This window comes from Nestor notabilis, unplaced genomic scaffold, assembly GCF_000696875.1.
Source record: "Nestor notabilis isolate BGI_N333 unplaced genomic scaffold, ASM69687v1 scaffold12625, whole genome shotgun sequence".
Classification (NCBI taxonomy): domain Eukaryota; kingdom Metazoa; phylum Chordata; class Aves; order Psittaciformes; family Psittacidae; genus Nestor; species Nestor notabilis.
In genome coordinates this window covers 37,572-55,351 of record NW_009930707.1, presented here as the reverse complement: position 1 = coordinate 55,351, position 17,780 = coordinate 37,572, and the positions used below count along the sequence as shown (strand labels likewise).

General features: G+C 40.7%; 1 protein-coding gene across 1 annotated transcript in view; it reads left to right on the top strand.

Annotated features, from left to right (window-relative positions):
• The window catches only part of LOC104406531 (centrosomal protein of 112 kDa-like), a gene marked incomplete at both ends in the record, with an annotated part of 43,564 nt that overhangs the window by 14,959 nt on the left and 10,825 nt on the right, over nucleotides 1–17,780 (top strand). Inside the window, one exon of the mRNA XM_010015532.1 lies at nucleotides 12,435–12,524. Coding sequence (XP_010013834.1) covers nucleotides 12,435–12,524 — 90 coding nt within the window. The remainder of the gene's footprint in view (nucleotides 1–12,434; nucleotides 12,525–17,780) is intronic.

Sequence of the window (17,780 nt, the reverse complement as noted above, 5' to 3'; positions counted from 1 at the left end):
GCATCACTTAATCATGTCTTGAAAACAAATCAGATCCTTTGTGAAACAAAAATGATTGAATGCAAGTTCTTCTAGAAAGAGATCAGGGGAAAACAAAACAGGCCGTTTTCCTGGGAAATAATTAGTTAGGACATGTCAGCACCAGAGCTGCATCCAGATACACTGTGGTTTAGGAAAGCACAGCGTTTGTGCTCTTGCCAACTGGGCAGCAGCACTAGTCCAGAATTCATCCGGGCTCCTGAGAGTCACTGTCTCAGGAGTGCAGCATTTTAACTCCAGTAGAAGGTTGCACTAGCTCTGTGCGAGACCCGCTGAAAAGTGGTTCAGTAGGAAGAGCTGTAACACTTTTCTTTGTATTGTCCACGCAACTGCCCTGGGACTGCCAGGGCTACCCGTGTGTGGCACCATGGTCCAGCTTGGCCTTTTTATTCCTTGCCAGTGTGACTCCCTTCTCACCCATCATCCACCCTTACCAGCAGGATCTAACCCGGAGGAGCCATGGGAAGAGGATGGTGCCCGCTGGCGAGTGCCCGATCCATCGCACCCGCGCTGGGAGCCCCGGGCGCTCTCCACGCTGCTGCTCATCCAAGTTTATTATGTAAGAGAGGGTGAAAGTACAAACCAGAGAAAACTAAACATGAAAAGTGAGTTTGTTTGCTTCCTGAGGAGCTGGGGAGTGGCAGAATGAAACTGCATAAATAAATATTGAGGCTACCAAAGGTTAGATACCTGCAGGAACACCTGCACAATGGGACCAAGCCAGAACTCTGCAGGCTGCTTGCAGGAGATATCTAAGATGTATATTGGCTCTCTCTGGCTTCAGGAAAAAAGCATTGCTTTTCTCAATATGCCTATATTTTAATTCCTTATATTTTTGTCCCTAATGCTAATATCATTCGTATCCTTTGCAGTTTTGCAGTTGTAATTTGGCAAGGTAAAACAGTGATTACTGAAGGCTGTGTAACAGTTTGAATCGTTATCAGTGGATTTTAATTGTCTGCATACCTCAAAAAACCTTTGACCACAGTTGTGTTCTAAGCTCCAATGAGCACCTAATACTTGATGTCTTGTTTTCTTCCTCCTGCCGGAATAACACATCACTTCTACTTATGTTTGTGTCAATCTGAAAAGTGAGGAGGACATAGGAAAATGTGAAGTGATGGTGTCTTGGTGTAACTCCAGCCAGTAGCTGAGCCCCACACAGCCACTCACTTACTCCCCGGTGCAATAGGGGAGAGAATCAGAGGGGTAACAGTGAGAAAAACGTGTGGGTCGAGATAAAGACAGTTTAATAGAGAAAGCAAAAGCCTTGCGGATGAGCAAAGCAAAACAGGGAATTCATCCACCACTTCCCATTGGCAGGCAGGTGTTCAGCCATCCCCAGGCAAGCAGAGCTCCATCACGTGTGGCAGTGACTTGGGAAGACAAACACCATCACTTTGAACACCTTTCCTTCCTCTTCTCTCAGCTTTGTATGCCAAGCATGACATCATATGGTGTGGAATATCCCTGGGCTCAGCTATCCTGGCTGTGTCCCCTTCCAACCCCTTGTGTGCCCCCAGCCTCCTCTCTGGTGGGGTGCGGAGCAGAAAATCCTTTACTCTGTGTAAGCGCTGCTCAGCAATAATGAAAACATCCCTGTGTTATCAGCACTGTTTCCAGCACAAATCCAAAACACAGCCCCACACCAGCTACTGTGAAAAAAATTAACTCTATCCCAGTCAAAACCAGCACAGTTGATGGGCAAAGGATACAGTGAGGTCTTTGCTGTCCCTGTTAACATTTATACATGCCTTAAGTGTTAAATGCTGCTTTTTCCTTTTGGCTGTCCTCTACCAGGTCTCCCCTCCATCCTGAATCATATGGAAATGTGCATTTGCAAGTCGAGTTTGGCATTGCTGTGGACTCATTTGCTAGCACCTGCCTTTAATAATCCAGCCTCCGTGGTGTATGTGAGAAGGCTGCTGTCCCTTCTCCTCTCTGAACTTGCTGTTTGCGAAACCTGCCTCTGCAGAGGACAAGTTTATTTGAGCTGCCTTATCAGATCCTGAAGCTAGATTGAGATTTATGCAACTTTAACAATGTTGGAATCCTTAGTTCTTTCACCTACACCATAGATTGTTTTTCCTGCAGTTTATGACTTGTTTTGTGATAAGGAGAAGTTTTGGAGTGTGCGTAAGTAGCTGGAAAGCTCTGCTCTGTGCTGCGCAGGTCTAATGAGAGACGTTCAGATGTAGCTGCACAAATGAGAAACGGGTGGTGCTTCAGAACTCGATCTGTTTTCTGTTATTTTTAATCCTCTTGCATTTTAAAAATGTCATTCATATAAGAATATTTGGAACTACTTACATATAAAAAAACATGAGAGAAAATGAAAAGAGCCTGCCTTCCTTTTAGATGTGCCAAGCAGGTTTGGCAGTCGTTCACTTAGCACTGATCAAGAGCTCCTCAGCCAGTCAGGCTCTTGTAGCATTTTCTACCTGTGCAGAAACATTCTCACCAAGCATTGCTGAAACCAGAAGACACCTCTTGTATTATTTTTCCTGTTCAGAGCATTTTGGATGGTGACAGAAATGTATTGTGGATATCCAGATTTGACACTGGTCATTCAAAAGACTGAATGTCCTGTAGAAGATGAACTCCAAAGCTTGGTTTGGTTTGGCTCAAGGAGAATAGAAGTAGCTGTGCTGGGTCAAACTGGAGTCCATCTGTCTCTGTCTTCTGGGACATGGTGTCTGTCATAACATCATATGATTAACTAGATCAGAAACATTCTGGGATGTTCTCATCAGTTATGTTAATGCGTCTTTTAAAAAGTATAAAGCCAATGCTCTATAAAATAGATACTTGAAAAACAGTTTTGGTTTTCCTCAGGCTAGTGAGATTAGAGTTTCCTAATCTGTTTGACCAGCTGCAGAGGACGGTCTGTTTCATTTTGTCTTCTTAAGTAAATGAGCTTCATCTCAACATGATTAAAACAAAGAATCAAGCTTCAAAAATGCTCAGTTTTCACACATGCTTTCACATAGGAGCAATAGCATTGTCATGTCTCTTGCAAATGCAATTGGGTTGGAGGTCATTAAAGACTTTGAATGAAGGGATTTCTAAGTTTCCAAGTAAGCATCCTCTTGTGTCGAGAATCATCCCATTTTTGGCTTGCAGACATAACTTTAGAAGATATTTCTTTGCTTCTCTCACATCTCACATGTACTGAGTGTGCAGGCACTGTAGAGTCAAGCTCGCTCTTGTTCAGTTCAAAAAGCAGTGGTTTCCCTTGTGAGTTAATATTGATGATTAAGGTTACTTTGAAAGGTATAAAGACATTACTAGTATTCTTTTTGTGTGCATATGTGTAAAAGAATGTGTGTTCTTTTATGTAACAGGAGAATTCCAGAAATATTGGGCAGTCTGCTAGTTCATTGCACAAAATAAATAGCTTTCCTTTTGTTCTTTCTGGGAATCAGATTAGCCTATTGATTAGGAATATCTGAGCCTTTCATATTTGCTTTTAAAAGAGCATAGCAAAATAAGATGCCTTGTAAAGCCTGTTAGAAATCTTTATATTTCCAAGTCTTCATGCATCTGTGACGAGGAATGCATTTTAAGGAGACATTTGTAGAGCACCAGGGGTCTACTGGAACCTCTGCTCTGTCTCCAGGTGTAAAGTTTCCGAACACCCACTTAAAGTGGCAGTTTAGTGATAAACTTAGTTGGGAATGAAGCCCCGGGCGGTGAGAAGACTGCCTTGTTCCGCGAGTGATTGATAAATACGCTTTATCATGAGTCAGGCATTCTCTAAGTCATTGCAGGAAATTCTGCTCGAGCCCTGGATGTTTGTTTTTGCAGAGCTGTTGGTATAGAATAGAGTGAGCAGCAAAACCAGATGTTTTACTACTTAATTTGTATTCACAATAGCAGGTTTTCACTAGCACAGCACATCCATTGACGTGACGGTTTAGATATTCTTACGGTGTAGCATCAAAAATTCAAGAAGTTGTCTGAAAATGTTGAAGCCAACATCAGGTCTTCACAGGAAACCTGCTTGGAGGATGGCAGACGCCGTGCTGTTCCCTTTGATTGCAAAGTGTTTAATAAAAAGCAAATTAGGAAATGAAAATAGTCGCATGGATCCATCAGGTGCAGCAGCTACGCCTGTTCAGCGTTATCTGTCAGACATTAACCTGATTGGGAATGTTTTACTTTGTGTAAGAGCCTCAAAATCAGACTGAAGGGTTGACTTAAAAAATACCTGATGTATTTTGTGTGTGCTCTGAGGCTGATAACAAACTGCAGTTCAAGTTTTAATAACTAGGGGGGAGCTAAGAAACTTCAAAAGGCTCCTGATAAATGTTTTTGACAATGCGTCAGCTGAACATTAGGCAGAATCTTGGTAAATCCTCTCATAAGTGGTTTAAAATGGAGTTTTGAACTTTTCCTTCATAAGTGTATGCTTAAGATGTCAGGGTATCTTTAGGTTTAAAAGACTCGTTTTATCTGGTGTATGTGAGCCGTTGGTGTTTCTGTCTACACCTCCGAGAGTGAAAGGAGGAAACAGTTCAGCAGTTTTCTCCTTTGGGCAACCTCTGCCCTTGCTCTTGACCATGAAACTCGTGCAGGAAAAAAGGAAAAGCCAGTTTTAAAGCATACTAACAAGATACTCCAGGTAAATAATACAGTAAATCTTCCGAGCTGACAAGCTTTCCGAATGACTTCATCGCAACAACGCTAAAATGTCCTGCTAATAGACAAAGCAATGTTTGCACATGGCAACTGCTTGTTGGGTTTTGTGGTTCATTGAGAAAAGCAGATGAAAGCAAGTTTATTACTGCTCTTTGAACCTTGCCTCCCTCCCCCTCTCCTACCACCTGAGCCACTAAAAACAAAGCGAAAACAATTCCTTCCTTGGCTCCCCTTGAAAAAAGTGCCTGACTTTACAATTCCTACTGCTATTTTCTTTGAATTTTTATCTTTGCAGGACTTGCTCTGCCTTATGACATCCTTTATGTTTCAAAAGAATGGAGTTTACGGTGTCGTGCAGTGAAGCTGCTGACTCAGCAAAATGCCTAGGCCCGTGCCTAATTTTAAGCCTATGAATAGCTCTGCTGGTGCTATCAAGGTTTTAGGGATATATGCTTAAAGGCTGTGCAGAAAAATGCTGCTAAAACGTCAGTCAGCTCAACTAGATACTTACAGAAAATGCTGAAAACACACCAACATTTTACAGAAACAAAGCAGGAAAAACTATACGTGTTGACAACCCCACCAGCGCTCAGGAAATCTCCAAAAGACGCTCACCCAGATGAAGCCTGAGTAAAAGCATTAAGGGACTGCTCAGGAACTAATGCTGATGATGCACTCAAGAGCCAAAGTATATAATATACTGTCAGTTTCTTGCCTCTGAATTGTGAAAAATGAAAATAGTATAGCATTAGAGCCTACCACGCTGGGAAAATGTTTGCATATACGTTTCTTTTATGGTAAGTGACCTACTTTACATCTTTTCACCACTACTAGAGAGACTTGATTTTGTTCTTAGACTCAAATTATTCCCTTCCTTCCCGAACCCCTTTCTTTCTTCCCACAGTCCCTCAAGGGAAGAATTTGTTATACTTCCACAATGGCAGCTCCTACTGGCAAATCTCAGAAGCAATACAGGACGGTGCAAAAAGGAGCTGCTTGACTCGCATGGTGGTGGTTTTGTGTGATCTGCGCTCCCATTTTGAAATGTCAGCAAAGTGGGCCAGACTTCCAAATGTGCCCAATATAAGGGAGTTCACCTTATTCCATGTGGGAGCGGATGAATTCTGTGCCTTTGGAAATTAGCTCTTTTATCTAATTCCTGAGCAAAGAAACCTTTTTGCTTCGTAACGATAGGAGAACATGGGCAACTAGCTCTTTTAGGGGTTCATTTAAAAAGGTATTACCATTTGCATCATTTTCATTCTGTGTTGTAATTCATTTTCACTCTTTGTGAAACAGTATTTAGTGGTCAAAATTATATATTAGACATGAAAATTCCCAGATTTGCTGTTCTGTCATTGCATAGTAGGACACTGTGCAGATTGGTCTTTGCAGGACTTCTCTTTTCCCCATATGTAGTTGTTAGCAACTTCACCTAGGTAATGAAGTTGAACTGATTGTAAAAGGCTAGGAGGTCAGTGGAAGGGAAGTGTTAGAGATGTAAAGTATCACTTAAGGTGGTTTAATTTCTGTTCCTGAAGAGCAATAAAGCATAAATTCTCTGTACAGTCATAATAGTAATTGTAATGTTACCTATAGGATGGAAGAATAATTAGTGTTATTAAACGCTGTAACTATGTTCAGTATAAAAGAATAGATTTTCTTTTCAGCTGCAGTAGTGTTGGCCCCTGTCTATAGGTTGTGGAAAACTTTGTTTGCAAAAACAAAGCTATTGTTTTAACAAAAGCCACAGAAATTTTGCCTTTCATATTGAATCAGTAGCATAATGAGTAGTGGAGCAATAGTTCAACATCAAAGGAGACTTCTTGGATATATAGTGTGTTGCAACAGCAGCGAAAAAGTTCCCACCAGAAAGGAATTTTGCCATATGTGAGCAGCAAACATATGTATTAGGTTAAAACCATAAGATTTCCTTTGCTTTCCACCAAAAACAAGAGACAACTGGACTACAAAGATTTTCAAACAGTTGTGTGCTGGAATGTGCGCAGAGAACAAGCAGTGTCCGAGGGTTGGAGCAGTGACAGTGGACTAAAGCTCTGTGAAACCCAAAAAGCATTGAGGATGCCTCAACAATTTGGCTCAAACATCAGTATTTCACTTTCTAAAAAGACACTTGTTTTGCTCTGACTCATGGCATTACGTCGGTGATCTTCCTAGATATGTTTTCCCAATTTATTTATAGGAATGGTAAACCCAGACACATGTACTTGTGTCCATAAAATATTTTAGTAAAAATAACGATTACTTTTAAGATTCAGGGGTTCATTTTGATGGGATGCTTGGCCTTCTTTCTTTGAACAGAGTTGCATTTGACTCTAAACTGTGAGACCACATGGTATAAAGTTTTTGCCCAGATAGCCCATACTTCCAGCTTCTTGGAGAGATAAAAGTACTCAGGATTGAGCATTTTCATGGCAAAATTTTAAAGCATCTCCACATATATTCGTGGAACAAAATGAGCTTTAATTTTTGTTACCATCTGCATGGATTTTCTTTAAAGTTCCAGAGCTGGGTTTTCTTCTCATGACCGGAGAGAGAAAACACATCAATGGATGTAATTTGAATTTAGAAGACATTTAAAGAGGGGCCTGTATTCAGAATTATTGTTGGCACATGTTTTGAGGATGTGAAGTGGAAGCCGCCTTCTGTGGGCATTAGCAAGGAGATAATTAAAACTACACTAGGTAATTATGGTGGCTTTTATTATTGCATCTTTCATTAACTAATTATATTAATTTGGTAACGTTTGAAAAATTCTTTGAAGATGAAAAGTGCCAACTATTACTACCTTTAGTTATAGTATTGCTCTGCACTGGTCATAAATACTGAGGTCTTTTCTTGATACAGAATACCAGCTGTATTCTGGTACAGCTAGTAAGAATTACATATGTGTATCAAAAAAGACTGCCATTATCTGGCATAATTTGATCAGGATGAGCAGTGACTTCCCTGCTGACACTTTTTGTTTGAAAATACATTAGTATTTAACATTTTTTAGATGATTTTCCTCTCTTTCTAATTGTCACTTATTTATCAAATGCTTGGTATTTGGGAGACAAATCATTGTGATCTCAAACTTGCCATTGGTCTGATGGGAGCAGGAATCAAGGCCCAGCTGCTCTCAGGAACACACCAAAAGTAGGAAATTATTTCAGGTTGAAGAAGCAGAACGTCCCACCTTTGTAAATACAGTATTTCCATAGTAATCATCCATGAAAAATAATAATGATTTCTGTTTATGCAGTTCTCCCAGAAATTCAGTTTACTTCAGGAAATCCAACACTACTTTTTTAAAATACTCTGTGGTTGAAGGATAATCAAGTCAGTTTTCATATATTAAAGAATAAATCCTTCATACATTCCCATATCATGCTTGCTCATGTGATTCCTAGAACTCTTTTCCCTACCAGCTTTTAGTTGATTTAGATTAGAGCCCTGTAACTAATGCCAAAAACTTATTCCTGCCTTGAAAAAGGAACGCGTGATGCTGGCATCGTACCTTTGTGTCTCTGTGGTTCCTTCTCAAAACTATATGCTTTACAAGAGGTTTTGTTTTTAAAAACCCCTCTTTTGCAGCCTCAGTCTGGCACCCACGAGTCAGGCTGAATTCCTCTGGTCTCGTGCATCAGCCCATCCTCTCTGCGAGCCGCCCAGGCCGAACCCCGCGCTAGCTCCCCATGTGCAGCTCTCTTGTCTCCGAGAATTCTCCGAGTTACCATGAGCAGAGTTGGGACTGAAATAAACTTCATTCAGCATTTTGCTGGTGATAATCAATCCACACTATAATAGGAAAAAAAGAAGTGCCTACCCAGAAATGTGGTTCGGATGTTCCTTTCTCCTTTCATATCAGCCGGTACCCAAACGTTTCCTGTATCATGGTGACAGTGATGGGCTCATCCACCAGCTCCACTTGAGGTCCCAAAATCTGACCATATTTCAGTGGTGTATTCTCAAAGCCATTACTTTTCTCTTCCCGTCCTTCTCTTGCCTCTCACTGTTGTATGCGACCAAACCATTTACAATATGAATTTATTTTAGGATCCTTTCCTTTTTTATAAATAAATGAACTGAATGTTCCTTTTATATGGCTGTAATTCACCCACATTGTTGCAGTCGAGCTTATTATCTCATTTACATTTTTAAGTGCTTTTCAAAGTGTAGGATATCTGGGCTGGAAAGCAAAACATTTCATTTCTTTGTTCTCGGGCCAACACAAAGCACTTCCAAGGTCAGGTATGGTGTAGACATTCAGCAGCAAACATGTTTACATGGCATTTGGAAGCCAGTTTAACTGAAAAATACTGTCTCTATAACAGTGATGCAAGTCAGCTCAGCAAAGCCAAGGGACGGGGATTAAATCTGTACCTGGAAAAATTTAACTAAAGCAGTTAGGCTTTGTTTTCCGTTCAAGGGAAAAAAGCTTCCACCACTGAAAAACTGTCCTGGTTTTTTTATATTTTTAAGGCCTTTTTCTTCATCTCTACAGCTCTTAAAGAGAAATTCGGTTTTCTTTGGGCAAAATCTGACACTTTGAAGCTGTAAAATAAAAACTGCATTTCTAAACAAAACCAAACCCATTAATTTTACAAAAGGCATGTGCTGCGTGTACCTGGGATAAGTCATCTGCTGCTTTTAGAGTATTCTATGTGACAAAAGCTGCTCTGTTAGATACAGAAAAAGATTTGAGGGTAGCGGATAGTTTCGGAAGCAGCTATCAGTGCTCAGGCTCTGACCACTGCATATGAAGCTTTTTGACAGTAGAGAGAAATTTCGGTGCGATCTTCAGAAGAGCTCTTTATTCATGACATTCCTCGTGATTCCTCCTAGGAAGTTAAAATCATGGACAACAAACTTGCTTATTTCTACTTACTATTTTCAGAGCTAATCGTATGCAGGAATCTGCAGCAACCATGAGATTTTGATGTTACTTTTTCTTTCGGCGTGGATTTGGTCAAGTCCTGATCTTTTACTCTTTTGTCCTTGTACTCACAGGAAAGCTGAAATACCCAAATGAACATTAATTACTCATGGAACATCCTTTATACACAAAACTAGATTCTACAAAGTGACCGGTAGGAGAGCTGGTATGCACACAGCAACAGGCCAAAAATGGTCAAGTGAGAGGGATCCATGAGTGATCAGGGGAGTTAATCTTTTTTTCTGCCATCCCAATACAAAATCTACCAACAGCCAGTTAGGATGTGATTGGAAAAGTCTGTAAACTCATTCAGTGTATTCTGGTTTGGACGATCAGTGAATGGACTTGATAGTTTGCTGCACTTACATGCTGCAGTAAAAGTAGCTTATTTCTAAATTGTACTTGTTAAAATCATTGCTCTCATAATGAAACAAAAAACGTGCATTCCATGCTGGCAAACCAGATTGAAAGGAACCTCTCATTTTATGCTCTGGAATATACGTTTTTCTGTTATAAATAAGGAAAGTAAAATGGAGACATTGTTTTGTATTCAGTACTTACAGGTTTGTGTGGTGGAGCATGACATACATCTGTTCTCTGAGACGAATTTGTACATGCATACACACATAGGCATTCGTACATATATGTGCTACCTCTTGATCATCTTCCAAGTCCTGTGAAGTAGCGAAACTTGCCTTTGAGCACAAGTTGAGAGTCCGAGTAGGACGACTGATGTGTAGTGAGGTTTCCTCCCTCCTTATTTTTCACCATGCCAAGGTATTTGGACTGATCATGTGGAAACAGCAGGAGAAGACAGGTCACACGTTGCAGTTCATCCAAAACGTGCTCTCTGAATGTTCCTGAGAGTCATCCAGTACTCATTATGTCTGGAGTTATGGCAGGACTTTTGTCAAATTAGTTGGGTCTTTGGGGTTCTCTGTGATACATGGAACATCCCTGATCTGTGTTACATTCCTACATTGCATGACCTGATCGTTTTAGGTTTTAAATCAAAGCATGCTTGTTTGAGCTTTACAAAATTAGATGTACAAATAGAAAACAAAAAGCCTACAATTCTCACATATATTTCATTATATTAATGCAAATTCCTAGTGCTTCAAGAGTTGTTGACTATTGAAGACTGGTTACATATTCAAAGCCTGGATTTCAACATTTCTCAGAAGCAGTGATAGCATGAAAGTCCCTGGGCAGATTTGAAGTTCATGTTTGGGTCTGGTTACATTTTTTGGCATGAGAACATGTAATAGTCTTATAGCTATAAGACTTTAAAGTTAATGCCTGGCATCACTTCAAAACAATGTGCAAGATCTATCATAAGTAGTCCTCTTATCTTATCTCAATAGCAATTTTATCCTGTAAATTATTTGAGAGTACAGTATTTCAGTGCTGTGGAAAAGAGCAAAGGGGTTTTTCTCTGTTAAAACTTTGCACTGTGAGTACTTTTAATGATCCTGGTTTATGTATGGGTATTCTTCTTGGAGGAAGCAAATGCTAACAGTATTGCGTGTTCTGTGAAGTGCGCTGAGTTCATGGGCTCACTGGGCTCCTTTCGAGGGTGCTCTGCAGAAAGTCTCAGTGCAGCTCAGCTTTTCAAAAGGCAACACTGGAGGCACCTTCAACATCATTCATAACATATCTCCAGCGCGAGTCCCTTCCCAGGTCCCGTCCTGCCCCGCACCACGCTTTCCAGCTGATGGGTAGCAGTGCCCTGGTTTCCTGGCATACAAAAGATAACTCAAAATACTCCCTTTCTGCTGCCACAGCCGCCTCTGTGTCGATGTCAATCTAACATCCACATTGTGCACTTTGCTTCGAGTCAGCACTTGCAGTTAACAATGCCTTTATTCACGCTGACAACAGAGCTAAGCTTTTAGTAAATGTGTAAGTAAATGTTAAGTGTGTATTCAAACATGAACAATGACTAGGAAACTTGAAAAAAAAAAATCTTTGAAACTTTGTATTGTTTGTTTGGTGTCTATCTGTTAGAAATAACATAGACTATCAGTTCCTTGGGGCATGACTGTTCTTTTGTTAAGGGTATAACAAAAAGATCAAGGCTCTGAGGGCCTGCCGTAATAAAAATAAATATATAAGAAGAACAATAATGACAAAATAAATTTGTCAGTGCATTTTATGAGCTTGGTTTTAGAAGTGATTATTTCTGAACTAAATAAAGACTGGATAGTTGTGGTAAAGTGACATGATCATAATATTCCTTTTATTTATTGCCATTTATACTTCATTTGTAGATCACATGCTCAACTTTACTATGAGCGGGAGGGGAGCCTCTCATCCCACAAACATCCCGTTTCAATAATATGGAATACATTTTCACTGCAAATTCCAGACATGGTTTTCCAGAGAGAGGATTATTCTTCTGGCTTAAAGGAAAAGTTATTGGTACACTGCAAAATTGTTCCTAGGAAGCCTGGGTTGTACAAATAAGATGATAACAAAACTCAGGCATTTGCAATTGCAACATTTCCATTTCCCTTTCAAGGTATTTATTGCATTTTTAGTATGAGTACTTGTAGCCTATAATGACATAGAACTACCAAGATTTCAGTACTCCTGTTCAGTGGTCCTACTTGTGCAGAATAGCTTTATTCAATAAGGGTAGCCAGACTGGGTCTGTCACATCTCAGCAGCTATCACATATGGCTGGAAGCAGTAGCAGCTGAAGAGCTGTACTGATACCGCACTGTTTTCTTAATCTTTGAAAGACATTACCTACAAGTTTTTCTGCCATCCCATGTTTCTCACGTGTGTTCTGCATCCTTTGGTATTGTTTCAGGCCTTACAAAATGAAGTGGAAAGTTACCACAGTCTGGCACGGGCTGCAGAGAAGAAGCTGCAACGCAGGGAGCTGGAGACCCATGAGCAGGTACCTGGTGCTGTCCCCCCATCCTCTTCCCTTGGGCAAGGAGATCAGTGTTTAAAAACAGTATCTTGCTTCAAAGCAAAAGCACGGGTGTTTTTATAATAAAACAGAATTAAACTGTCTGAACCCTACAGGCAAATACTTATGCTCTCTGTTTCAAGTTGGTATTTCAACTATTCTAGATGTTAAACGATGCATTTATTTTGAACTGTCTGTACTGTTTTAATAGAGGTTTCTGAGAGTATCCTAACCTGTTGCTTAATGGCTTGTATGAAGAGAATTATAATTGGATGATAACTGAGCTAGAATAATCTTTATTCCTGATCTTATGCACTCATTGTCTCAGCATGTTGTCTGTAAACAGTTCCATATGATTAATAGTACTAAAATTATTCTGGATGCTTTGAGTGAAATCAGAGATTTAGTGTGCTTTAAGCAAAATAGTGTATGTAGTTTACAGACTAGTGTTGAAATTGAACAGCAATGATCTGCATTCAAAACACTGATTTGAAGTATTTAGGAAACTATACAGGTGGTGGATACCTGAATCACATATGAATTTACAGATTTCTGATATGTCAGTTTCTGCAGCATTTGAGATCTTTACCTGGTGCTGAGTAAACAGTATCCATAATTTATATCCTATATAAAGCATTTCTAAATCTAGACCTGCAGAAATAGTAAGTTGGGGTGGTTGTACAAGAGTAATAGTCATTAATTTCAAATGTGTTTTCCCCAGTTGCTGTCATTCCACTTGCACATGGGGACCCTCATTCACCCTTGGTGTTAATGTTGATGTATTTCCTCTCTGGAGGGTTGGTGATCCTGCTCTCCTCCCCCTCCGCCTCCCAAATCCAGATGTTGGGCCAGGTTCACCCTTAGCTGCAGTGCTTGCAGGACTGAAGGAATTTGGTGTAATGAGTGAGTTGGCCCACAGGCATTGCATTTGGCTTCAAAGAATCTCCTGGAAAAGAAGAAGGAAAATTAGCTATCTGCTGCATGGTCGTCCCTCCCAGGGAGCAGCCCTGGCCTGCACGCTAGGAGAGTCCTCTTCCAAATCTCTTGTTTTCTTTCATCTTTGCTACTGCCATTTTGCTGCTTCTTCTGACCCATTTTGAGAAAGTATCCAGAGGAAGAAACAAAAAATGACTTGTGAAATACAAAGGTAGAAGGTTGGAAAATACAAAGGTAGAAGGTTGGACATGCATGATGGTTCCTGCTTTCTGCCTTGAAGGTTTTACAGCACCTGGTCCAGACCAACCCACAGGACTACCCTAAACTAAGTCCACACTAAGTTAGCGAAGGACTGGCTCAGCTGGTCCATTCCCCAGTATAAATAGAACAGAAATGTTATTTAAATGACCGTCCAGCATAGAGCTTTTCCTGCAAGGTGGCTATTTAGCAGGCTTCTGGTAATGCTCGTATCTGTGTCTGTCGACAGTCGTCTCTGCCATTCCTCTACTGGGGCTTTCCAAAGCTGGAGTCATTGAGGGTGTTTTTGTTTAGGGGGCTTTGGTCTATTTGCAGACAAATATGCTGCAATTTGTTTGTGTGTCTTCTCTGGGCCTGGTTCATTCATTAGTTATGCTTATCTCTGCAGAAGAAAAACGGAAAAATGACAGCTCTGACATATTTCCAGTTGTTATGTCTTGGCCAGGCTACCTGTAAACATGTTCATCAAGTATTAACAGTAGCTAACGACTTGTCAGCCCATCAGGGAGTTGAAATACTTAAGACTGTGACTGAGAACTTGCTCTCTGCTTCTACCAAATATTGTCTAAATCAGAATTGCATGAAACATCAAAATCTGTGCTGGGGCTCTTACAAAGGCCACTTCTCTGAGCTATTCCATGTCTATAAATAGGGAGTAGAGAGGGTTAAACAGTTTCTGTTTTTCATTAAAAGGAAAAATCTTGTGTTTTGATTCTGTAACAACAACAAACAAATGAATGAGACATGAAAAAACATTTTGTTGTGCTTTTAATTAAAAGTAAGAAGCTGTTTCTCGTTATGGCTTGTTGGGTGGTATCTTAGTGCTCCATGTTTGTCTTGTTTTCAGTGCAATGTCCTTATAACTTTTGAGTCTCAAACAGTGACTGACAGATCCATGATGCTTAACTCTTTGCTACAATAACCCTCTAGTGATTGCACAGAGTTAACCTTTCTTTATTATAATTATCCGGAGAGACAAACTGTGCTGTAAAGAAGAGGGGAGAAGTATGGTAGAAGGAGTCTGATGGCAAGCCCTGAGCTGTCTAGAGGCGAGTGTGGCGCTGTTGTTTTTATGGAGCCTTTTCATTCCAATACTTCATGTTCTTGTATGAACTTGTGTTTACTCCTGTTTACTTTCTCGGTCCTCTTTCCAGTGTGAGTAGATGCAATCATGTTAGATCTGTGTTGTTTCATCAGTGATGCAGTCTGGCAACTGCATCTGAATGATAAGTCCCAATCCAGATGGACCTATGTTTGTCAAAAGTGCCTGGGAACGTCTCCCACTTTGACTAACCTTAAATAATGTTATCTTTTCCATAAAGGTTATCCTGTCTCTGCTAAGTGTCTAGGACAGCGGTCTGTGTGTTCAGTAACGCTGCACTTCTAGATAGGAGTCTCAGAATTACATTAGCTTTCTTCATGTCAAAATGCTGGATCTTTCCTTCAAAAATTAAATGTCCACCTTCTTGAGACATATGGAATTGCATTCATGGAAAGTGGCAAACTAGCAGTAAATTCAGTGTAACTCACGCTTAATATACAGGAGTTTATATATAGGGTTTTTATATACATAGCCCCATGACAGTTAAAGCAGTCTGGGAAGGTTCTTAGGAAGTTTGGGTGTGTCCAAACCTTTTCCCTGCAAAGCAATTCTTGAAGTTTCTTGTATCTCAGTACTCTGTAACTCTGGGAAGCACCTTCCCATCAGCTAATCCCATTTAGGTTATGTTCCTGTATCGTTACACTCTTGTATTGTATCACTTGGTCAGCTCTGGTACATGCCTAGATCAAACATAAGACAAGATTTCTGTTTGAAAGTTCTCTTGTTGTACTAAAAACACTTCTCTTTTTGAGTCATGTGGCTTTGTGCAGTTGTCAGTCATAGGTAAAAGATCTACAGTGTTCCTACAGCAGAATGTACATCCTGTGAATGTGCAATTAAAAATGACGCACATCACTGAGCGCTTAAGCGTGTGCCTAATGAATCCAGGGATTGAGGCATGTGCAACAAATTCTGCTGAATTGGGGCCTCTGTAAACATTAATGGTAGTGATCCTCTTGCTTTATTACCTAGATTTCTTTAGAGTACCTCATCTCATTTCAAATTCCTTTTGTAAGGATAATCACCCCAACTCTGTACACTGGGAAGCTCCAGGAATCTCTCATTTGAGAATTACACACAAGAAGTTTTTCGGAAGAAGACCCTATTCTTTTCCTTCTTTGTTCTAATGCTTTTAACTATAGAGACGGATTGAGGATGATGTAAAATTTCTAATTGGGATTAACAGAGGGGAAGAGACTTCCTCGTGTTCACAAACAACTGAAGTAGCAACACCGTAGATACTCAGACCATAGGAATACTCCTCCGAGCAGTCAAGTCACAAATAGAGTCTTAAAGGAGAGAGATTCTCTGAAGACAGAAAATCAATTATGTTCAATTCATGAATATTACTGAGGAAATGAAGGAGAATACCAATGTGGATTTCCAACCCTTTAATTTCTCTTTTTTTTTTTCTCAAATAGAGAGAAAGGGAGTTATCAGAATATAAGCGAGTTATCTCCCTTGTAAAAAAGGGAGAAAGGAGTTATCTGCATAAGGATGTTGTAGAACTGTTTGGAATAAAACAGAGAGGCTTAGTTTGTTAAGTGGATTTCACTCATGTTCAAATGAAAACAGGAGTGATAATTGTAAAAGAGCTGTGATTCAAAAGCATTCGGCGAGTTTGTGTGCTTAATGTTTATTATTCTGACTTGCTCAATTTTTTATGACTGCTGGATATTTACCACACTCAGCCTAACTTACTGTTTCCATGCCAACTAAATATATTTGTTCTCAGACGAGTGCTGTGATGCATCGTTCTGAAATTTCAGTTGCTGTGCAGCACAGAGAACTTCTAACGTTTGCCACACCTTCTCCTCGGTGGGAAGAGTGCCACTGCCTGCGGATCTGTGGAGCCGTCAGCAAAGGTTCGTGAGGCAGACAGGAGCAACCTATGCCTGTGTCCAGGGCGTGGGTCCCACGTAGTTCTTAATAGGATGGCTGGAAAGCTTGAGTAATATTATCCCTTTAGGGATTTTGGTCCAAGGGGGAATGGCTTTAAACTGAAAGAGAGTAAATTTAGGTTAGGTAGAAGGAAGAGGTTTACTGTGAGGGTGCTGAGGCGCTGGCACAGGGTGCCCAGAGAAGCTGTGGCTGCCCCATCCCTGGCAGTGTTCAAGGCCAGGTTGGACACAGGGGCTTGGAGCAACCTGCTCTAGTGGAAGGTGTCCCTGCCCGTGGCAGGGGTTGGAGCTGGAGGAGCTTTAATGTCGCTTCCAACCCAAACCAGGCTGGGATTCTGTTATTCTATGATTCTGTATTTCTTTTCAGATTCATTGTTAAAGGTATCAGAGTTTTAAATGTGATCAGATAAAATCACAGAAAACCTTTGCCCTCACTTCCATCACCCTGCCCTGCTATATATCCTCTGGAAAAATCATGTGGGAGCACTTGAGTTTTCTCCACATGAACAGGGTGTTTGGTACAACCCCAGCCTCCCTCTTGTTACAGGACTTTGAGCTCAGGTGCCCCAGCTAATTGCAAAAGCCAGGCAGTGCCTTGAATTCCCAGGCTTTCTCAAAGGGTTGTCTTAGAACATGTTAGAGTCCTCCAAAATCAGGCTAATAAGCTCTAGATTAGATATTCAAAAGTGAAAGTTGGCTTTGTGGCCAGCTGCAGGTGAGGAGGATTTTTAGGCAGCCTTTGTTTTGCAGAGCTGGGGAGCACTTTGAAGACTGAGAAACAAACAGTCAGCACACACTGGAGTTAGTGGTGAAATTCTGCCGTTTGCTCTGGTTGTTTCAACCCACGTCACTGAAATGCTTCCAAAATTCTCCCCCCAGAGACCCATTTCTGCTCCCACAGAAATGGGAAGCTTAGTCTAGATTTGAATGATCTTAACCACAGAAGTGATTCACAGAGAGCAGCCCCTGCACTGTCACTGCCTGCGGAGCCGGTGATTAACCCCTTGGGGCAGACTGTGCTGGCACCAGGGCTCAGCAGCCTCT